The 23501-nt window shown below is 46.1% G+C and overlaps 2 protein-coding genes across 5 annotated transcripts in view; one reads left to right on the top strand and one right to left on the bottom strand.

Moving 5' to 3' along the window:
- The first annotated feature begins 320 nt into the window (after positions 1–320).
- Positions 321–2984, top strand: PSMB4 (proteasome 20S subunit beta 4). The gene is made up of 7 exons (XM_006168412.3): positions 321–493; positions 700–906; positions 1509–1655; positions 1825–1906; positions 2287–2403; positions 2595–2683; positions 2869–2984. The coding sequence occupies exons 1-7, from the start codon at positions 354–356 to the stop codon at positions 2879–2881; spliced, it is 795 nt and encodes a 264-aa protein (XP_006168474.1). The 5' UTR covers positions 321–353; the 3' UTR covers positions 2882–2984.
- Positions 2985–6412: 3428 nt separating this feature from the next.
- The window catches only part of POGZ (pogo transposable element derived with ZNF domain), a 46624-nt gene continuing 29535 nt past the window's right edge, over positions 6413–23501 (bottom strand). For all 4 annotated transcript variants that reach the window (XM_006168410.2, XM_027768306.1, XM_006168411.2 and 1 more), the window contains 9 exons: positions 14661–14761; positions 13987–14133; positions 11890–12024; positions 11601–11773; positions 11300–11440; positions 10810–10866; positions 10284–10396; positions 10020–10044; positions 6413–8279 (listed from right to left, as the gene is read on the bottom strand). In XM_006168410.2, the coding sequence (XP_006168472.1) occupies positions 6608–8279; positions 10020–10044; positions 10284–10396; positions 10810–10866; positions 11300–11440; positions 11601–11773; positions 11890–12024; positions 13987–14133; positions 14661–14761 (2564 nt within the window). In that variant the 3' untranslated portion in view covers positions 6413–6607. The remainder of the gene's footprint in view (positions 8280–10019; positions 10045–10283; positions 10397–10809; positions 10867–11299; positions 11441–11600; positions 11774–11889; positions 12025–13986; positions 14134–14660; positions 14762–23501) is intronic.

The raw sequence follows: 23501 nt of genomic DNA, 5'->3' as shown, positions 1-23501 counted from the left end.
GTTATCTGTGAAATGGGTCCCACACCGCTGCTTGGGGCTGCTTCGAGGACGCGCGAAGAGATCCTGGGCTCACTCGTATTTCCATAGGGGCTTTTTGATAAAGATCCAAAAGGGACATGAGAATTGCCGGCTGCTCGCTCAGGGTCGGCGTCACGGCCCCAACACCGCGACGCGACGCGGGGCGACTCCAGCTCTGCGTTCCGGTCGCCGCCAGGACCACGGTACGATCAACCCGGACCTCATCACCATGGCTGCCGGCAGAGGCTTGCAGGAAGGAGGAGGTGTGGCACTGAAGGACCACTTCCGCTTCCGTCGGCGCAAGCACTTTCGTTTCTCCTGCTACGGTGACTAAGATGGAAGCGTTTTTGGAGTCGCGATGCGGCCATTGGGCCGGGGGTCCGGCCCCCGGGCAGTTCTATCGTGTCCCGTCCACTCCGGCTTCCCTCATGGACCCGGCGTCCGCGCTCTACGGGAGTCCGATCACGCGGACCCAGTAAGTTCTCCGCTGCGGAGGGGAGGCGTGGGCCCTGGGGCCGCGCTCTCGTTTTCAGAGGTCCCAGCGGGAGGCAGGGACCACCCGGCGCCGAGTCCCCGAAAATGCGGAGCGATTGGAGCGGAACCCGATGCGCGGAAAGAGGGTGCGGGCTCTTGCTCCGCACCGTCTGGGCCAGCCCTTGCTCACTTTCCCTCACCCTCCAGGAACCCCATGGTGACCGGGACCTCGGTTCTCGGCGTTAAGTTCGAGGGCGGAGTGGTGATTGCTGCCGACATGCTGGGCTCCTACGGTTCCCTGGCTCGTTTCCGCAACATCTCTCGGATCATGCGCGTCAACAACAGCACCATGCTGGGCGCCTCTGGAGACTACGCCGACTTCCAGTACTTGAAGCAGGTTCTTGGCCAGATGGTGTAAGTTATCTAGAGAATAGGGAGTAGTTCCCAAGAGGGGAGGGGCATCCCTCCTTTTTAAAAGAAGTATTTTATTTATTTATTTTAAGAATTAATTTTATTTATTCATTCATTTATTTTAATTTGACCAAAGAGAGAAGGAGAGAGAGAAAGTGAGAAAGCAAGCCACCAGGTCCAGGACTCACACTGTGGTAGGCCATGTGGGAGTGTCCAGCACCTTAACTACCACGCCACCTGCTGGTCCCAAGAATTATTTTATTTAACTCTATTTATTTTAATATGACAAGAGAGGGAAAAAGTGAGAGAGAAAGTGAGAAAGCAAGCTGGCAGGTCTGGGACTTGAACCTCAGTGGGCCATGTGGGAGTCCAGTGCCCTTAACCACCACACCACCTGCTGGTTCCAGGGAATCCCTTCTTATTCCCTTAGATGAGATGGGAAGACTTGAGGCTGCAGAGGAGTATTGGGAGAATTGTTGGGGTGGAAGATGCAGTAAGTTGTTTTGGGCATTGGAGGAGGTGTAAAGTGAGGAAATTTGGAGTTAACTACTTTTACAGGTGGGTGGAGATGCCCACTTCCATTCTGTCCACCAATTCCTTTTAAGGATCGATGAGGAGTTGCTGGGAGATGGACACAGCTATAGTCCCAGAGCTATTCATTCTTGGCTGACCAGGGCCATGTACAGCCGCCGCTCGAAGATGAACCCTCTATGGAACACCATGGTCATTGGAGGCTATGCTGATGGAGAGAGGTTGATTTGAGTACAGATAACTTACTTCCTTGACCACCCAACCCAGGGCTTGCAGTGTCTCCTCTATCTCCCCAGTGAATCCTTAACTCAGACCCCTTGGGCCCATTCTTCAGCTAATATAAAAAATGTTAAGATGAAATGAGTTCTTTGACCCATTGTGTCCTGTTAGCTTCCTTGGTTACGTGGACATGCTTGGTGTAGCCTACGAAGCCCCTTCACTGGCCACTGGTTATGGTGCATACCTGGCTCAGGTAAGCAGTGGGTCTGGAGGGAGGGGAGAGGGGAACAGAAGATATGGGGTTCATAGTTGTTATTCTGCCCCTCGGAATCATGTGGCTGGGATCCCTATTGCTCTGCAAATGATTTTCTTTGTGGTCTAAGTGTTGGTTGGCATGTAAGAGTCCAGTGACAGAGTGACATGAGTGGAAGTCAGCAGGCATGTGCAGAGAGGATGCCCTAAAACTTCCCCTTGAAGTGTATCTTAACTCGATTAGCAGAATTCACACTGGTGAGGCAGTAGCACGTGTTTTTTACTCCTTTATTTGTGCTACTGTTTTCTACTATGAATTTGAGAAAACGAAAATGTTATTCAGCCTGATAGTTCCCATGGTTTTTCCCCCACCCTCACTAGCCTCTGCTACGAGAAGTTCTGGAAAAGCAGCCTGTACTGAGCCAGACCGAGGCCCGAGAGCTGGTGGAGCGCTGCATGCGAGTGCTATACTATCGAGACGCCCGTTCTTACAACCGGGTGAGGAGCAGGGTGAAAATGAAAGCGGTGGGATCTAGACAGGCTCTGGATCCTTGCAATCCCTGAGTCTCTGTGTTCTCAAGAACAGATGCCCTCACTTCGGTGACTTTTTTGACTGGGAGACCGTTGGCTGACCCCATGGCCTTCCTTTGGGATTGGGCATTCTCACAGTAAGCTCTGCTTTCTTTCAGTTCCAAATCGCCACTGTAACTGAAAAAGGGGTTGAGATAGAGGGACCACTGTCTGCAGAGACGAACTGGGAAATTGCCCACATGATCAGGTGATTTAAATTTCAATTACAGTAGTTGAAAATGGTGGTGTAAGAATTGGGAGATCCACTGAACTGGGCTTTTCTGGAAAGTTCAACTGGAAAAATTCCTTGGGTGGAGGTGGTTTTGGTCAGAGGGTAGAGCTGTTTTTAGAATTGGTCCTGATATGCTAATTTTATTGTGCTTCCTTTTTTAGTGGTTTTGAGTGAAATACAGATGCGCTACCCAGAACAGTTGTACTTTTTTTTTGAACTTGGCTGGTTCAAAGGCAGTCATTTCTTTTGTAAAATAAATCCATCCTTTGCAATGCTTGCTGAGCGGTTTTATTGTCTGGCTGGGTCACACCAAGAGCAAAACTGCCTACGTCCTTCCTTTTCCTGCTCAGAGAACCTTTGGGCTCTTCTAGCTAGTACAGAATCCTCTGTGTGACAGTACAGAAGACCCACTACTGTCTTCACTAGGGATGTCCTAAGAGCAGCTTCCTGTACAAGCCAGACTTTGTGACATAAGGTAACTGGCTTTTCTGTGTTTTATTCGTTTTCCCCACTGTAGTAGATTCTCAAAGAATATACATTTACATTAAGCCACTGTCCCAGGGATAGAAATGTATTATCTAGTAACAGCTGCTCTGTATGAGGTTACCTTCAACCTGGAACTGATGGCCTCGATCCCTTTACCCCTCCAGGAATACTTCCAAGCAGGGAACACTAAGTACAGATGCTCCTTGCTTAAAGACCAAATTCTATTGGACTGGTCAACAAGGATTTTAAACGCAGGTGTTGTGGGGGCCAGCAGGTGACATGGTGATTGGGATGCTGGATTTTTACATGGCTGACTGCAGTTCCAAGTCCCAGACCTGGCAGCTTGCTTTCTCTCTCTGTGAGAACACGTGCCCCATAGCAAATAATCTCATTCTATACAAAATGCAATTAGAGGCTGGCAGGTGGTATGGACTTGTGCATGGCAGAGCACGGTTTGGGTCCTGGACCTGGCAGCTTGCTTCTCTTGCTCTCCCCCCGTCTCTCTGGTCAAATTTAAATCAATAAAGTTAAATAATTCTTAAAAAAAAAAAGTAAAAAGAAAAGCATAATTAGACAAACACCAGAAAGCAACAAGACACAGGACATAAATCTGGAGTTTTTATTCTGAATACTATAGATGTACAATAAATATAAATTTATAAATGGAGTATGTAATCTTGTGTGATTGTAAACACTTCATGTGGTGAATACTGACTACAGGAATAAGACAAAGACGGAGGAAAGGTATTCCCACATGATACAGACTGAGGGGGGCTGCCTGTGCTAGAGAACTAGTGGGGAGCCTCGGCAGTTAAAAAGGCAGGGCGGTAGGTGATGAGTGGCTGTAAACATTTAACCTAAATGTTTGTTGTTCGCACGCTATTGAATTTCTAGCACTGTCAGAAAACTTGCAAGTACCATGTGTTCATTGAAAAGGCCTAAGTGTAGCTCTGGGTTGTCTGTTATGTATTAGCCACGTTCCATCCCTGGAGTGCTTTTACACCTGAATTTTAAAAATGAACACCTTATGTGATTTTGATATATACCTTCTCCAAACCTTTTTGAGAAACTGGTGTAGGTAGTAAACTCAAACTACTGGGTTGTCGGAAAAGTCTTAAAATATTTTTAACATACAAAAATGTGTCATGACTTTTCTAATAACCCAGTAGTACAGGAATTCAGTAAGGTGAGGAAACTGAGGGAGAAATCAGATGCCTCCATTTGTATTGTCCATTACCACCACTACTAAATTTAGGCAAAAGAAAATCACGAGCTTCGTCATTTGAAACGTCTACACATCCAGTCTCAACACAGAAAGTAGTCAATAAATACGTTTATTGATTAAACTGAATTATAAAAAACAACAAAACAAAAAAACTTCCTTCTACTACTAAGCCATGCAGGCGGAGTCCACAAAGACGACGTCCTGGCCAAAACCCAGCTGACCCGCTGTTGGTATTAATGATCTTTAAAAAAAAACAAAACAAAACAAAAAACTGCCCATCAAGAAAGTCAGCCTGTGTAGAGGCCAGGAGCCCAGCCCTGCTAAAGCTGCGGCTGCTGCAGACTACCAAAGAGGAGGATCAAGCTGTAGATAGACGTGACCAATCACAGTTCTTGAACTTTCTCAAAGGCAAAGGGTCGACTTGAAAGTCCATAGTCTGTCAATAAAATGGGCATCCGGCAAAAAGCTGGGAAGAGAAGCCCAGATGGATCCTTAGTTCAGTTTCCAGATGCCACAGGTTCACAAAGCTGGCCAAGCTGTTTCTGGGAGAGATTGCTCCAGTTCACTATATTATAGTGTGCTGGGGTTTTTAAAAAGGGAGGGGGGCAGAAGAGGGACATGGGTGGTAACAAATGTCACACCTGCATGACCAGGCCCATCACATCTTGAGCATCTGCCAGTCTATGAAAAGACTTTAATTAAACAAGGTCACCTAGGAAAAAAACACAGTATAAATCCACTTCCCTTCATTTTATTAAACGTTCCACTTATGTACATTTAAAGATGAACCATTTACAAGCTTGTGCGGGCTGCCTCCTTGGCTCACAGGAGGGAAATGATGCTGAAAGCCTCGGGATGGACAGGACAGTGGTACAACTGTGGGAGAGGTGGACTTGGTTTTTTGCTCCTTTTCTCTGTACAGCACAGTACATTTTGGTTTTTAACTGTAAGTACATTTAAAAAAAAATCCCTCATGCAAACTGTAGAAAAAAATTTCCTTTCCTTGAAGCTGGCAGTGAAAAATAAATTTTCATGTGTCTTTGTGCGTACCCCATGTGTTGCTTCTTCATGTCAGGTTCTTCTCTGAGAATAAAGAGAAATGGGAAAGCCACAGACAGGGTAAGCAGGATCTCAAGTGGTGTGTCTTTTCAAGTTCAACACTCAACTTCTTGCACAATTAGCTCCTGGCTGTAGGACCTGGAATCTCTTGAACAGGCAGGCTGTCCAATGAACAGGATGAAGTTCGACAAAGCAGGGACTGCCCCTGGGGCTGGTAGGATGAAGGCTCAAACTGGGAATGGCTTCCACCCTACACTTTCATCACCTCAGGACCTCCTGCTAATGACACATGAATGGTCCTTGGTCCAGAGGGATGGATGGTGTGAGAATGGGGAAGGGGGTCAAGGAACACAAGTGCAAAGAGGATTGTTTTGTTGTGTTTTTGTTGGAGGGAGCATGGTGAGGAAAATATAAATTTATTCATTCTGGAGGATTAAAGGTGGTTTCATGCATTTTTAAAGCCACAATTTTATATCTAGAGTTGCCATAGAAACCAACATCTCTGGAGAGGGAAGGAAAGAAAGGAGAAGGAAGAGAGAGTTCAGTGGAATTTTTTTCCATTTTCGTTTTTATATAAAAGTGTTAAGACCACAATGAAAAAGTTTTTTATCCATATATATAATAAACCAGTTTATGAGCTACATATTGTCTTTCCCATCTTCAGAAGTGTTCTCACATTGACAATGGCTAGATAGCATCATGCCCAAAGACATTGGCCACACAGTAAAACAAACAAAAAACCAGAAGTACTATGATACAATTGAGGTAAAGGGGGAACAAAAAATTTAACATTCGCCCGCAAAGGATTTTTTTTCCTTTTTCTTGATTTTGTCAGAAAAATACCAAACACAGTGATTTAAAATTTAAAAAAAAAGTCACAAAAACCTGTTTTTAGCAGAAGTGAATGACCAATGGGCCAGCTCCTCGGCTCAGACGTGATCACTATTGGTTTTCCTAATAATCCACAAATCCACAGGGAAGTGTAAGTCAACATTGGGGGGGAGTGGTGGCATAAAATTAAAAAATATAAACCAAATACTCCACCTGGTATGCCCCCTTGTCCCTAAATCCCTCTACCCTCCCTCACACTTTCCCACCCCCAATCCACACCCCCCTCAGGACCCCAACGCTCAAATCTCCATCAGATCTAGGTCAGCTTCTTCAAAGCCATAGAAAGACTCGGTCTCACTTTCACCCTCAAACAGCTGGTGAAGGCTTTCGGGCTCAATTGTCTCTTCAGGAGATGACCTGGGCCGGGGAGTGGAAGCTGAGGGTTCCTCAGACTGTTCCCCACTCAGCTTCAGCTGCTCCTCCAAGGAGGCGATCAGCTCCTCCTGCATGTCAGCATTTTTTGTAGGGGAGTTGATGTTGCCGTCGGGGCCAGGAAGAACACTAGCCACGAGGAAGGACCGCTGAACCAGCTCTGGACAGTCCCCAATGACGGCCAGCACTTCGCCCAGCCAGACCAGCACCAGCTGAAGCAGGACATCAGAATCACATGCAGTGTCTGCCATTTCCCGAGCCTGCTCCTTCCACTTTTTGTGCAGGAAGTTCTTGACAGTTCGTTTGATGCACACATCTAAGGGCTGGATTTTGGAGCTACAGCCTGCTGGGACCACGGCAGGCAAAGTGCTGGAGGCACTGAGCATGGCCAGCACCTCCTCTGACAGGTGGGTGCGATGGCAGTCCATCACCAGCATGCCTTTGCTGCGCTGGCAGGCCGTGTGCTTCTGCCACACCCGGGCTGACCACAACTCCATGATCTCGTCATCGCTGTAGCCACTCTCCTTTGCCTCCAGCAATATAGAGTCTGGCACGGAAGCAGGCTGATCCATCTGTCCTCGGTAGAAAACCAAGGTGGGAAGGACAGTGCCATCTGCCAGGATGGCCAGCACCACATCACACCACGGCTCCCCCGTGCCCACTGTCTGCAGGGCATTCTCCTTTCGGTCATCACTGCTCAGCACCTCTGTATCCAGAAACAAGGAGATCTCATCGACAGCTACAATCATAGACAAGGGTAAGTCCTGGTTGTGGATCTGCCGCTGAACGAATTCAATGAAGAGTCCTGCGTTCTCTGCCACGTCCTTAGGTAGGGTGTGGGCCACTGCTCGCCGGGCATGGGGAGTCAGGTGGTGCCGCAGCATGAAACGCACAGCCCACTCGTAGGAGATCTTAAACCCCCCCTCCAGAGAACGCCCTATCTTGGTCGCCTTCTGGAACAAGGTCTCCTCATTTACAGGGAGCTGCTGCTCTCGTTGCGTCAGCACCCACTCAGCCAGTTTCTCTTCTGCCTCAAAGCTCAGATACTTGCCCTCTAGATTCTCCCCCTGGGAGGCCTGGAAGCGTCGAAGCCAACGCCGGATACGGCGCTGGGGGTTCCGGAAGTGTTCAGCTGCCTGTTCCGTATTGCAGCAGAGGGCAAACAGCACCACTCGGAGCTTCTTCACAGACAACTGCTCCTTCTTGCTGACCCCCCCACCACTGCCACCCCCTAATACTGGCTCAGGCTCCTGGGTGACTGGGCTTCCTTCGTCCTGGTCATCTACATTCAGACATTCAGCCCCCTCTGTTGCTAAGGGTGGGAGGGCTAACGGCTGTGGGTGAGTGGGCGTTGGTGGTGGGGTTGCGGTGGAGGCTGGTGATGGAAGTGCCTGGGCCATGGGAGTTGGTAGCTCTTCAGGCTCAGTGGGGGTGGCTCCTACAGATTTCACAGAGGCAGCTTTGTTGGGAGGGAAGGAAGGAGGAGAGTACATATTCTTCACGTTCCGGTCAAGCACCAGGTCACGAGTCTGGCCATGCCTATAGCAGTGAGAGTGGGAAGCAAAGAGGAAGAGAGAGCTCAGTTAAAGTAGGCAACGGAAACAACAGAAATAACAAAGAGCCAATTGTACAGAACAGAAATTAATTCATGAAGTGAGTTGTTGTTACCTTGAATGAGATATCCAAGTGAGTCCTAGGAAAAACGAGACAATAAAAAAAATGTTAACTTAGCGAAGAAACAAGCATTCCAAAGACAAGTGTCCTGGGATTTCACCCCACTTACACCCTCCACAGTGACTGGGCTTCCCCAAAGAACAGGAACTTCAGGTCAGAACGTTTCTGGTTGGGAAACAGTGCGTGGGGAAGGCCAGGAAGGGCTGCTCCTGACATACAGAGTAGGACCCGTATCTTTTCTCTGTCTTGTCCAACTCACCCCGTGGCAGGATGCTGCTGGATCTGTGAGAGGGGTTGAACACCAAATGCTTTGCCATGGCATCCCCCACAGAGGTAACGAAGGTACATGAAGTGCAGGCCAGCCTGATTCCACTAGGGAAGGGAAGAGTAGAGTGTATAAGACAAAAATACAGCAGTGACACTGGAATAAAGAAGTGCCCTTCCATCTCTTTTCTCTCAAACTCATTGACATCACCACCCCCCAAATAATGAAAATGATTTAATGTAAAAACTTTAAAAATGGCCAGCCATGTGGTATAGCAGTTAACACAATGCTCCATGGCCAGCACCACATCACACCACGGCTCCCCCGTGCCCACTGTCTGCAGGGCATTCTCCTTTCGGTCATCACTGCTCAGCACCTCTGTATCCAGAAACAAGGAGATCTCATCGACAGCTACAATCATAGACAAGGGTAAGTCCTGGTTGTGGATCTGCCGCTGAACGAATTCAATGAAGAGTCCTGCGTTCTCTGCCACGTCCTTAGGTAGGGTGTGGGCCACTGCTCGCCGGGCATGGGGAGTCAGGTGGTGCCGCAGCATGAAACGCACAGCCCACTCGTAGGAGATCTTAAACCCCCCCTCCAGAGAACGCCCTATCTTGGTCGCCTTCTGGAACAAGGTCTCCTCATTTACAGGGAGCTGCTGCTCTCGTTGCGTCAGCACCCACTCAGCCAGTTTCTCTTCTGCCTCAAAGCTCAGATACTTGCCCTCTAGATTCTCCCCCTGGGAGGCCTGGAAGCGTCGAAGCCAACGCCGGATACGGCGCTGGGGGTTCCGGAAGTGTTCAGCTGCCTGTTCCGTATTGCAGCAGAGGGCAAACAGCACCACTCGGAGCTTCTTCACAGACAACTGCTCCTTCTTGCTGACCCCCCCACCACTGCCACCCCCTAATACTGGCTCAGGCTCCTGGGTGACTGGGCTTCCTTCGTCCTGGTCATCTACATTCAGACATTCAGCCCCCTCTGTTGCTAAGGGTGGGAGGGCTAACGGCTGTGGGTGAGTGGGCGTTGGTGGTGGGGTTGCGGTGGAGGCTGGTGATGGAAGTGCCTGGGCCATGGGAGTTGGTAGCTCTTCAGGCTCAGTGGGGGTGGCTCCTACAGATTTCACAGTGGCAGCTTTGTTGGGAGGGAAGGAAGGAGGAGAGTACATATTCTTCACGTTCCGGTCAAGCACCAGGTCACGAGTCTGGCCATGCCTATAGCAGTGAGAGTGGGAAGCAAAGAGGAAGAGAGAGCTCAGTTAAAGTAGGCAACGGAAACAACAGAAATAACAAAGAGCCAATTGTACAGAACAGAAATTAATTCATGAAGTGAGTTGTTGTTACCTTGAATGAGATATCCAAGTGAGTCCTAGGAAAAACGAGACAATAAAAAAATGTTAACTTAGCGAAGAAACAAGCATTCCAAAGACAAGTGTCCTGGGATTTCACCCCACTTACACCCTCCACAGTGACTGGGCTTCCCCAAAGAACAGGAACTTCAGGTCAGAACGTTTCTGGTTGGGAAACAGTGCGTGGGGAAGGCCAGGAAGGGCTGCTCCTGACATACAGAGTAGGACCCGTATCTTTTCTCTGTCTTGTCCAACTCACCCCGTGGCAGGATGCTGCTGGATCTGTGAGAGGGGTTGAACACCAAATGCTTTGCCATGGCATCCCCCACAGAGGTAACGAAGGTACATGAAGTGCAGGCCAGCCTGATTCCACTAGGGAAGGGAAGAGTAGAGTGTATAAGACAAAAATACAGCAGTGACACTGGAATAAAGAAGTGCCCTTCCATCTCTTTTCTCTCAAACTCATTGACATCACCACCCCCCAAATAATGAAAATGATTTAATGTAAAAACTTTAAAAATGGCCAGCCATGTGGTATAGCAGTTAACACAATGCTCCGCAATGCAGAAGTCACATGGGAAGGTTCTGGGTTTGCATTCCGAGGCCTCTCTCTACAGGCTGGGCATGTGCGTGATCCTGTTATCCTGGCTGGCTAGGGGCAGACCACAGCCTGAAAACCCTGTTGTGTGTATTGTGCGTGCCTCCTCAAACTCTCTCCCATCGGAGATGAGATAAATAAATAAACCGAACAAAATAAAGTTACTACCAGTTAAATTTTTCCTTACCTCACAGAATTTTTAAACAAAGCCAAATACTTGGGGCTCTTCCGTGGAACATGATTGCTGAGAAAGACAAGACATGGTATGAGTCAGGGGTTCTATGGATAAACTGGAAACCAATGGCCAGTGGCAATACCCCAACAAAAGAGATGCCTCTTTATCCTAATCTCAACCCAAGCCAGTTTTTTGTCACTACGTTTCTTAAACCATGCACATGAAGCACCTAAGAACCTATTACAATGCATACTCTGATTTAGTGGGCCTAGGGCAGGGCTGAACCCCTGCATTTCTAACAAACTCTCATCTAATGCTAATAGCCCTGAACCACACTTCTAAAACCAGAGCACAGGCTATCAAAGCCAAAGGAACATGGTCCTGCCATCTTGCTCCGCTAGGAGAGATGGAGGAGGAAACATACTATCAGCAGGGTAGGGAATGAAGTGATTTCTGGAGAATCTGAACTTCCGAGTAAAACACTAACTCAATCACAACTTACTTGATCATGTGGTTGGCATAAGCTCGAGAGCAGCAGGTGCTATAGCGACAAAGAGAGCAGTGTACATAGGTAGGGAAATGATTGGGGAAATCTGGGATCTCAAAGCTGCACTCCAGACACGTCTGCCGGCCCATGACACTCCTGACAAGAAAGAGGAAAAAGCTCATTACTGCCCGAGGACTACTTAGATCACAGGATTTTAGACACCAGACCCTGCCAAAAGGCTACCAGGCTACACTGGCTAACAGAAACCCTGCCCACCCAGCCCCCACCCGCCCAGCAGTTAAGAGAAGGCGCTGACATTTTCCTAACAGCTCTCTTCTGGATGTTGCGCTGGACAGGGGGGTAAAGGAAGACGGGCAGAGGGTCCATGGAGGAGGTCAGTGGTGCCGCCTCCTGCAAGGCGCCGGGAGGTGTATCATTGGAGGATACAGGAACTGTTCGTGGCTGCCCTCGGGAAGCCCGGATTGTCACCTGAGAGTCAAGGGAAAGAACAGTAAGATGTGACCCACACTATACCTCAGAATACTGAAGTCGACTCCTCCCCTCCCCGGGTCTGTAAGAAGAAAAAAAGTTGGCCACCTCTTTACCTTTGTGCCTGGCTTCAAGCCTTCCAGCTGCTTGGGTTTACGGAAGGTTTTATGGTGCTGAAGTTTGTGTTCAATTTTGTCCTTGGCAAAGAGAAACTGTAGCCGACATTTGTTGCAGTGATAAACATTTCTCTTCTGATAAGAAAAAAAAAGGAGACAATCCCTTAAAGGTTCCCAATGAATTTTCTTCTGAGAAGGAGAACAATGCCAATCAAATTCTTCCCACTTTCTGGTGATAATTAAGAGAGTAAGAAATACATAACACAACAAAACCCACTACAGGGAATCACCAACTCCCATGCTCCCAGAGAAAGGTGAACTCAATGCCAGGATAAGTTTTCTTTTTTTTTTTTTTTTGAGGAGAGGTTTTTGCTATAGGGCACATGCGCTCACCAGAAAGACAGACAGAGAGAGAGAGAGAGAGAGAAAGCAAGAAATCACCCCCCAGGGAGGATGGCCACACCACAATCCCTTCTCCTCCATTCTCTTCTTGGGATTTTGGGCATGCATGCACATGCGCCCAGCGTGAGTTTAAGCCACCGGGTCCAGGACTCGAACCGCAGTCGACTACATGGGAGTTCAGCAACATGGCCATTATGCTAACTGCTGGTCCCCCAGGATAAGTTCTTGAAGCACCCCTTTCAGCTTCCTCTATGACATACATAGTAGCATAAGCTTTAGATGCCCCTGCATCTTCACGGTGTGAACAATATACCCATTCCTGGGTATCCTTTTTATTTTTATTTTTTTAGAGAGTTTTGCCTTAGGGCACATTAGGGAGAGAAACAGTGAGAGAGAAAGTGAGAAATCGCCCCTGGGGGTATGGCCATGCTACAATACTTTCTCTACTCTCATTCTGGGACTCTGGGCATTCACGTGCATGCACCTGGCATAATTTTCAAGTGACTAGGTCCAGGACTCGAACTGCAGTCAGTCACATGGGAGTCCAGTGTCCTAACTACCATGCCATCTGCTGGCCTGGCTTTTCTTTTTCTTAAACACAAGTGATAATACTTTCATATACTTTGTTGTTTTTCCCCCTCAACACATCAAGATATATAGCTATGTTTCCTGTGAGATCACTTTGATGATTCACTCTACTTAGTATGGAAGTCCTTTAAAGACAGGACCCACATCTATGATCTTCCTTCCTAGGATAGCAAGGCTCTGAAACCTCAGGCCGAGTTACGCATCACAATTTCCATACCCTATTTGGAAATGCACTTTGGTAGATGAAAAGGAGAATGTGAGTTATACGGAAGCGCTTACAAGTGCCAGAGTGCACGTTTGTGTAAAGCCTCCCTGCCTCTGATACATACCTTCTTCCGTGTTTCTCTCTCAGTAAACAGTCCCATTATTTATCCAATTGCCCAAGTCAGAATCTTGGCATGATCCTTAACTTATTCCCTTGTACCTTCACCTAGCACCTCAGTATTTCTCAACTGTATCCTACTTTACTTCATTTCAAAAGCCGACAGCCACTATCAATGATCATCTTTTACCTAAACTACTGAAAAAGCCTTCTGGCTAGTCTCCCTAAATCTAGCCTTTTTTTTGGGGGGGTGGGGGAGGTTTTGCGCTCACCAGAAAGACAGAGAGAGACAGAAAGTGAGAAATCACCCCCCAGGGGGGTATGGCAACGCCGCAATCCCTTCTCCTCCATTCTCCTCTCTTGGGCACGCACGCACACGCGCCCAGCATGAGTTTTAAGTCACTGGGTCTGGGACTCGAACTGCAGTTGACTACATGGGAGTTCAGCGACATAGCCATTATGCTAACTGCTGGTCCCCCTAAAGCTAGTCTTAATCTACTTTAAACATTTTTGCTATAGGGTGCGTGCGGTCGCCATAGAGGCAGAAAGCGAGAAATCACCCCCTAGGGGGATGGCTATGCCGATATTCCTTCTCTGTTCTCCTCTTGGGATCTTGGGCATGCATGCACATACACCCAGTTGAGTTTTAAGCCACTGGGTCCGGCACTTGAACCAGAGTTGACTACATGGGAGTCCAATGACGAAACCATTATGCCATCTGCTAGTCGCCCACTATCCGATAAATTTTAAAAATGAGAATATAGGAATAGCTTGATGCCTGGTACCTGGTGCCTCATGTAGTGCTGCTGGAATGCATTGCCATTCTTGAAGACCTTCAGGCAGTAAGGGCAGAGTAGATGCCGGGTATCCTCATGGATCATCCGAAAATGGACATCTACCTCAGAGTAGAGTGAGGAGCGATACTGACATACCTGTTACATAAGAGGGAAAGGCTAAGAATGAAGTGAACAACTGAGTCCTTAAAGAGGCAGCAACAAAAATTTCAAAATATGAAAAAAAAAAAGCTCTTGTATGCATAGAAATTAATTTTTCTGACTTTATAATGTAAGACTATGTGATAAACCCAGCTATGACTTAAGATAAAAATAGAAACGAACAGAAAAGGCTGAGAATAACCCTTAGTCTGTAACTAAGAGGAGGCCTGAAGCTTTCTCTGTCCGTCTCCTAAGAGCAGGTACAGGAGGCAGACACTCCCTCAGTACGTGCACACATTTTCCGCCTGTAATTACTATACTTGTGGACACATTCTTTTGTATTTTTCCCCTGTGAGATAACTCCAGAAGACAGAAACTGTGTTTACTAATTCTTCTGTACTCCTCAGAGTTCCTGCACTGAGTGTATGCAGCAGGTACAGGTACATAGCAATACTCACTAGTGGATTCCTAACAGTCCGCCTAAAAGCAAAACAACTAAACCTCCCTAGAGAAAAAGGCCATACCTGGCAAACATAAGGCATCTCTCCGGGCTTATGAGTATCTTTCATATGCTGAAGAAACAGAGGCTCGCTTTCAAACGCCCACTCACAGATCTTGCACTTGGCTGTAAGAAGAAAAACAATCAATAAATCCACCTGAAAACAAGACCAGGTCCTGTCACACAATCATAACCTTTACTTTCTGGCCCCTTATATCTTCCTTTGCCAGTGGTAAATCATAGTTTCTTCTATTTTTCTTTAAAATGGTTATGTCTTAACATCTGAGTTGTGGCAAAAACTAACCTATGTCTCTAGCTCAGACTTTTTACCGAAGTGCCACTGTAGATTTTGAACCATCTGAAAGACTTACTTTTTACCGAAGTGCCACTGTAGATTTTGGACCATCTGCAAGACTTTTTAAAAATTTTTTTTTAATAGGTTTTTGCTATAGGGCATGTGCGCTCGCCAGACAGATAGAGACAGAGAGACAGAAAGCGAGAAATCACCCCCAGGGGGATGGCCACGCCGCAATCCCTTCTCCATTCTCCTCTTGGGATCTTGGGCACGCATGCACACGTGCCCGGCATGAGTTTTAAGCCACTGGGTCTGGGATGCGAACTGCGGTCGACTACATGGGAATCCGGTGACATAGCCATTACACTGACTGCTGGTCCCTGCAAAACCTTTTAAATTGGATAGTCTACCATCAACTCTAACTTAACTTAGTATCCTCCTGGTTACCACTGTTTCCTGTTGCACCTTCTCATCTCTTCTTGGGCTCAAAACTTAGATGCTTTCTTGCCTCCAGATTCCTGTGTATATGCAGAAACTTGGTTGAGACCCGTCTGACTTCCTACTGCTAATAATCTGGCTCTCAATACTGCCTCTCTCCAATTAACGTATACACTATCTCTTCTTTTTTTTCTGGGGGGGTGGGGAGGTTTTTGCTATAGGGCGCGTGTGCTCGCCAGAAAGTCAGAGACAGACAGAGACAAAAAGCGAGAAATCACCCCCTGGGGGGATGGCAGCGCCACAATCCCTTCTCCTCCATTCTCCTCTCAGGATCTTGGGCATGCATGCACATGTGCCTGGCATGAGTTTAAGTCGCTGGGTCTGGGACTACGTCAACTACGTGGGAGTCCAGCGACATAGCCATTAATCTAACTGCTGGTCCCTACACTATCTCTTCTATACAAATCATCGCCAAATAAATTATCTTGAAATACTACATGACTTTATTCATCTGAGGATGACGATTATCTCATATGGCTAACTCAACATTTATTTATTTATTTGTTTATTTATTTTTGTAGAGGATTTTTTTTTTATTATTGCTATAGGGCATGTGCGCTTGCCAGACAGAGAGAGACAGAGAGATAGAAAGCGAGAAATCACCCCCCAGGGGGGATGGCCATGCCGCAATCCCTTCTCCTCCATTCTTCTCTTGGGATCTTAGGCACGCACGCACACATGCCTGGTGTGAATTAAGCCACCGGGTCCAGGACTCGAACCGCAGTCGACTATGTGGGAGTCCAGTGACATAGCCATTACTCTAACTGCTGGTCCGTAACTCAACATTTATTTAACACCTATTAAAGTACTCACTTGACTTCAAGACAGAATCGTAAATAGAAGTTCTTGCCTTATTATAATACTTAATTTTTTCCAATATTAAATTCAAAATAATTATATTTTTGTCAGGCTTCTGAGGTTGCGTTATAAATTTTTGGTCAAATTTGTAATTACTACACTTTTTTTCCTTCTTTGCTTTTCTGCTACAAGAGGGCGTGTGCTCACTGGAGACAGAGAGAGAAAAAGGGAGGGGGGACGGAAAGTGATAAATCACCCCTTAGAGGGGATGACCATACCATAATCCCTTCTACTCTCGGGATTTGAGCACATGTGCCTGGCATGTTTTTCAAGCTGCTGGGTCCAGAACTCAAACCATGCGGTTGGCCATATGGGATCGAGCCACCTTAACTACCATGCTGCTGGGTGGCACAACTGCTACATATTTTTTTGTTTTTGTTATTTATTTATTTATTCATTTAATCTTAATTTGACCAGAGAGAGAGAGAGAGAGAGAGAAAGTGAGAAAGTGAGCCACTACGTCCAGTACTAGAATTGTGGTCAGCCATGGGGGGAGTGTCTAGCGCCTTAACCACCATGCCACCTGCTGGTCCCCACTGCTACGTATTTTTTAATTATAAAATGTGACAAAAACATCACAAAAATAATTATTTGCAGTTTTTGGTGTTTTTTTTTTTTAACCTTTCACTGGTATTATATTTAAGTTCTTACAAATAAGATTGTAAACTTAAAGCTCTAACCAACTATTGAACAATCCCTCATCCCTCTAAAAACGATGGGTGAAACTGAAATAATTCTTTAAACAATCTAAGAAAAACCAAGGGTTCTTAATCTGGGGTTCATGGAGAAGACCTTAGAAAATGGAGATATCCCCTGAAATTATGTGTGAGGGAGTAAAATATGTATTTCCTAGGAAGAGGGTTCAGAGATTTTGTGTTTATTCTCAAAAGAGGTCTGCAACCCATTGAGAACCACTGCCTTGAGGTCCATTAGGTGCTAAAAGAATACGGACAAATAAATTCTGGAGAAGCTGTAAGAAGCACGGCTGTCTTCGAAGAAGAATGGAGTTTTCCAGAGGCATCCAGGAAAAGCAAGAAGAAAGGCAAGTAGGAAATTCACAGCATGACTGGGGACAATCACCTGGGAGCATGACAGCAACTTCTCTTCTTCCCCAAGTCTCTCAATTTATTTTTCTTTGCTAGAACACCAATGAACACTGACGGTTTCTGATCTTCTATTTCTGTTGTTTTCCTTGGGAAATATCATTTAACTTTTTTTAAAAGTTTTTCTATTTATTTTTTCCCTGAGCAAGACGGAGAGAGAGAGGGAGGGAGGGAGGGAGAGGGAGAGAGAGAAAGAGAGAGAGAGAGAGAGAGAAAGGGGGGTGGAGGAGAGGGAGAGAGAGAAGCACCCCTAAAAGGCTTGACACTGTGATTCTCTCCCAGATTCAAGCAGCTCCAGATCATGGGCACACACATGCTGAGCATTCTTTTTTTTTTTTGGAGAGGTTTTTGCTATAGGGTGCGTGCGCCCGTCAGAGAGACAGAGAGACAGAAAGTGAGAAATCATCCCCTGGGGGGATGGCCATGCCGCAATCACTTCTCCTCTATTCTCTCAGGATCTTGGGCACGCACGCACACACTCCCAGCTCCCAGCATGAGTTTAAGCCACAGGATCCGGGACTCAAACCGTGGTCGACTACATGGGAATTCGACGACATAGCCATTACGCTAACTGCTGGTCCCAGCATTCTCAGAGAAGTCTCTAGACATGAACCCTGGGACCCTCTCATGTGGGTCAGCCTTGCAGAGCATCACACTTTACTGTCGCCCAATTGTCTAGCTCCTACATTTCATCTTGGTGGCATTTCTTCTAAACTATACATATCAGCTCTACTGTCACATCTATCAGATAACATCAACAATAAAAACATGGGCCAAGTAAAAGGACCATGCAATGGGTAACTGCACTGGAAGCTGGATCCCACATGGTCGACCACAGTTTGACTACTGGCTCCAACAGCTTCGAAGACACATTGGACATGTGTGTAGGTGTGCCCAGAAACCCGAAGGGACAAAGAACTGGAGGAAAAGGGACTGCAGCCTAGTCATACACCACTGCAGGGTGCTTTCTCTTTCTTCCTCTCTAGTGAGTGCAAGCACCCTGTGGCCATAAACACACACATGCACATACACAAAGAGAGAGAAAAAAATAAACTATTGGGCAATTTCTTTTTTTTACATTTTTTTAACCTTTATTATCTTCCAATCTGACCAGAGTGTGTGTGTCACACACACACACACACACACACACAGAGAGAGAGAGAGAGAGAGAGAGAGAGAGAGAAGGAAAGTGAAAAAGGAAGTCACTAGGTCCAAGACTTAAACCATGGTCGGCCATGTGGGAGTCCAACGCCCTTAACCACCACGCCACCTGCTGGCCCCAAAGATACTATTAAGCAATTTCTAAAGCATAAATATCAATGCTGAGATTTACATGTATGATCTGATACCTAAGAATGAGATAGAAACCCAAAGTATCAGGAGATTAAAGAGATCCTTAGTGGGCCAGCAGGTGGTGTGGCAGTTAGGGTGCTGAACACCCACATGGCCCAATGTGGTTCAAATAGCAGACCTAGCAGTTTGAAGATCATACCTGGTGCCTACGTGTGCATGCCCAAAGTCCCAGGAGAATGGAGAAGGGACTGTGGTGTGGCCACTGCCCCTCCAGGGGGTGATTTCTCACTTTCTCACAGTCTATGATAAGCATACACACACTTTGGCAGATAAAAAACTATCATAAGCAATTTGTAACACATCAGTTCTGTAAGGGACAGAGCAGATGTAGAGAAAGGTTCAAGAGGGAGAATGAATTCGTTTTCTGTAGTGACTACCCTGTCAGTGTCCTTTCCAGCACTGTCACCCTCACCTCCTTAATGCCTAATAGCTTTCTACTTTGAGAAAACAGGAATGAATTACTACAGCTTTTGTGATCTATTCTCCAAATTATGAAAGAATAGGTTTTTTTAAAAAAAGAATAGATTCTTTATGCCTTCCTAAAACTCACCCCACCTTATCATTCCACACATTCCTGGACTTTGGAATACAATCAATAGGTCCTCTCTCTCTGGAGTTCTTTCCCACACAGACTTCTCCTTGACACTTGGACATGTTAAGTCCCTGAAAGCATTCTTCTCTAAATTGTACCTCTCCCTCAGTCTACTGCTTGTTTTCCTTTCTACCACTGTAAGACTTTAGAGGATTAGAAGAGTAATATTTGTTTCCTTTAACTGAGTGCTTAAGAAGTAGGGTAATAATGCTAGGAACAAGAGTGCTAGGATATCTGGGGAAAAAAAGGAGCTTAGAGGCCAGTGAGGTGGTGTGGTGGTGCAGGTGGTTGGACCCCACATGGCTGACTACATGGTTTGAGTCCTGGGCCTGGCAGTTTAAAAAAATGCTAGGCACTTGTATCTGCATGCTCAAAATACTACGAGGAGAGGGGAGGAAAAGGTACTTTCTCTCTCCCTTTCTCTTTTTGGTGTACACATGCACCCTATAGAAAACTTAAAATGTGACTATGGGATTGCCACTACAAGCAAACAGAGTAGGAATCAACGATTTAGCCACTTTTGAGTGCTGAACCCCTCTAAGACAAACACAAGCAATGCAATTCCTATCCTGAAAAATGTATGATTTCAAGGGATTCAAAGGAAACCGAATAGTAAAGCACGATAAGCTTCTACATTAGGTATAAATTAGAAGACTATGAAACAGCAATAAATAAACTTGTGCAAGAACCCTAGAGCTACACAGATGCCTTAAAACCATCCACTGCTCTTAAATAAATGTGAAGAAAAATGTAACGCTATTAGGAATATACTGTTACCACAATTAAATTCAAGGATCCATGGATATTGTCAGGACAACTCAGGAAATTTGAAAACACAGCGGGTATTAGACGATATTAAGAATTTACAATTGGAACCAGCAGTTAGTGTAATGGCTATGTCGCTAGAATCCCACGTAGTTGACAGCAGTTCGAGTTCCAGACCTGGTGGCTTAAACTCACGCCAGGCGCATGTGCGTGCGTGCCCAAGATCCCAAGTGGAGAATGGAGAAGGGATTGCGGCGTGGCCATCCCCCCTGGGGGGTGATTTCTCGCTTTCTGTCTGTCTCTCTCTGTCTGGCAAGCTCACGTGCCCTATAGCAAAACAACAACAACAACAACAAAAAGAATTTACAATTAATTCCTATTAGGTTGTAACAAAAGTATCAAGGCTATAAAAAAAAAAAGTCCAGGGAACCAGCAGTTAGCCGTAATGGCTATGTCGCTGGACTCCCACGTAGTCAACCGCGGTTCGCATCCCAGACCCGGTGGCTTAAAACTCACACCGGGCACGTGTGCGTGCGTGCCCAAGATCCCGAGAGGAGAACGGAGGAGAAGGGATTGCGGCATGACCATCCCCCCAGGAGGTGATTTCTCACTTTCTGTCTCTATGTCTCTCTTTGTCTGGCGAGCACACGCGCCCTATAGCAAAAATCTCTCAAAAAAATATTTAAAAAAAGTCCTTATTTTTTTAGAGGTACAAAATATTTAAGGGTAAAACGTCACAATGTCTAAAGTTAAAAAACACTTCAGAAAATAAAAGAAAAAATAATGTTCTCCCGGAAAATAAAAAGTGATTGAGTACCAACATATTAGTGTTAAAAATAAACTACTTTCAGGGGCCAGCAGGTGGCATGGTGGATAAGGGCGCTGGACTCCCACATGGCTCACCATGGTTTGAGTCTCGGACCTGGTGGCTTGCTTTCTCACTCACTCTCTCACTCTGTCTCTGTGTCTTTCTGGTCAAATTAAAAAATAAAATGAATGAATAAATAATTCTTAAAAAAAAAATAGAGAGACTAAAAAAAACAAAACAAAACAAAAAAACTACTTTCACTCAGGATCTGTTGTTTGTCCAAAAAAGGGAGTTACAAAAAGTCTAAAAATAAAACAAAAGAATAACATTGATATATACTAACAAAAGACATTTTACTTGTTTGAGTCAATAATTTCTTAGGTTTAAAATTCGTTTTTTTTTTTTTTCCAAGAGAGATTTTTTGCTATAGGGCTTGTATGCTTGCTGGAGAGACACGTAACAAGAAATCACTCCCCCCTACCCCCGCCCAGGGAGATGGCCACGCCGCAATTGCTTCTTTTCCAATCTCCTCTCAGGATTTTGGGCACGCTTGCATATGTGCCTGGTGTGATGGTGAAGCACCCAGGTCTGGGACTCAAACTGCAGCCATGTGGGAGTCCAGCAACGTAACCACTACACCATTTGCTGGTCCCAAAAAATAAGTATAAATTTAAGTCATGAGATTCAAAAAAATTAAAAGTCAGGAATAATAGCATAAGAAGCTTAGAGAAAAAATTCAGAGAGGATCTGTATGATGTTTTTCTTTTTTTTTTTGGAGAGGTTTTCGCTATAGGGCACATGTGCTCACCAAAAGGACAGAGACAGAGAGACAGAAAGTGAGAAATCACCCCCCGGGGGGATGGCCATGCTACAATCCCTTCTCCTCCATTCTCCTCTCAGGATCTTGGGCACAAACGCACACGTGTCCAGCGTGAGCTTAAGCCACTGGGTCCAGGACTTGAACCAGGGTCAAATACATGGGAGTCCAGCGACACAGCCGTTACTCCAACCACTGGTCCCAAAAAAATAAGTATAAATTGAAGTCATGAGATTCAAAAAATTTAAAAGTCAGGAATAACAGAATAGGAAGCTTAGAGAAAAAATTAAGAGGATCTGTATGACTGTTTTTTTTTTTTTCTTTTTTTCTTGGAGAGGTTTTTGCTATTAGGTGCGTGCACTCGCCAGAAAGAGACAGAGAGACAGAAAGCGAGAAATCACCTCCCCCAACAGGGGGAATGGCCACGCCACAATCCCTTCTCCTCCATTCTCCTCTTGGGATCTTGGGCACGCATGGACACGTACGTGCCCAGCGTGAGTTTAAGCCACTGGGTCCGGGACTCGAACCATGGTAGACTACATGGGAGTCCAGTGATATAGCCATTACGCTAACTGCTGGTCCCTATGTTTCTTTATCCTAAGTCAAAACTTACCTTCCCTCAGTGGAGTCCAAATATAAATGGAATAATAAAAACCCACCTACTTGATTTCATATAAAAATGAGCTAGACATTTTCTTTTTATTAATTTTTTATTTTTGGAGAGGCTTTTGCTATAGGGCGTGTGCGCTTGCCAGACGGACGGAGAGAGACAGAGAGAGAGAAAGTAAGAAATCACCCCCAGGGGGGATGGCCACACCGCAATCCCTTCTCCTCCAGTCTCCTCTCGGGATCTTGGGCACACGTGCACATGCGCCTGGCGTGAGTTTTAAGCCACTAGGTCCGGGATGCGAACCGCGGGTCGACTACATGGGAGTCCAGCGACAAAGTCATTACGCCAACTGCTGGTCCCTCTTTTTATTAATTTTAATTCACTCGGAGAGAGACAGAGAGAGAGGAAGAGAAACTTAGAAGGCAAGCCACCAGTGAGAAAGCCAGCCACCAGGTCCTGGACTTTAACTGTGGTCAGCCACATGAGAGTCCAGTGCCTTAACCATCACACCACCTGCCGGTTCCATTTTCACTAGAAGTGTGAATGAGTTATTCTGGCTTCGCATCACTGACAGTGAAGAATCTGGTTTCCTGACCTAGACCAAGGCTATCCTGGCACTATGTTACAGTAATAATGGCTGATGCCAACATCCATTCTCCTCCCAAGAAACTGGTCTAAAGATCCACTGTGGTAGTCATCAGCAATACGTAACTAGTGAACAGTTGAAATGTGGTATGTCGAGGGGCTGGCAGGTGGCGTGGTGGTTAAGGTGCTGGACTCCCACATGGCCAACCAAGGTTCAAGTCCTGGACCGCGTGGTTTGCTTTCTCACTTTCCCTCTCTCCCTCTCTCTCTGTGTCTCTCTCAGGTCAATTTAAAAAAATGAGTAAAATTAAATAAAATAACTTAAAAAAAAAAAAAAAGAAATGTATGGTATGTCAAAGTAAGATGTGTATTTCAAAAATATCTAATTTGGGGAACCAGCAGTTAGCGTAATGGCTATGTTGCTGGACTCCCACGTAGTCGACCACAGTTCGCGTCTCGGACCCGGTGGCTTAAATCTCACGCCGGGCGCGTGTGCGTGCGTGCCCAAGATCCCGAGAGGAGAATGGAGGAGAAGGGATTGCGGCGTGACCATCCCCCCTGGGGGGTGATTTCTCGCTTTCT

Source organism: Tupaia chinensis, unplaced genomic scaffold (genome assembly GCF_000334495.1).
Source record: "Tupaia chinensis unplaced genomic scaffold, TupChi_1.0 Scaffold145814_1, whole genome shotgun sequence".
NCBI lineage: Eukaryota > Metazoa > Chordata > Mammalia > Scandentia > Tupaiidae > Tupaia > Tupaia belangeri.
This window is presented reverse-complemented; position numbering and strand designations above follow the sequence as displayed.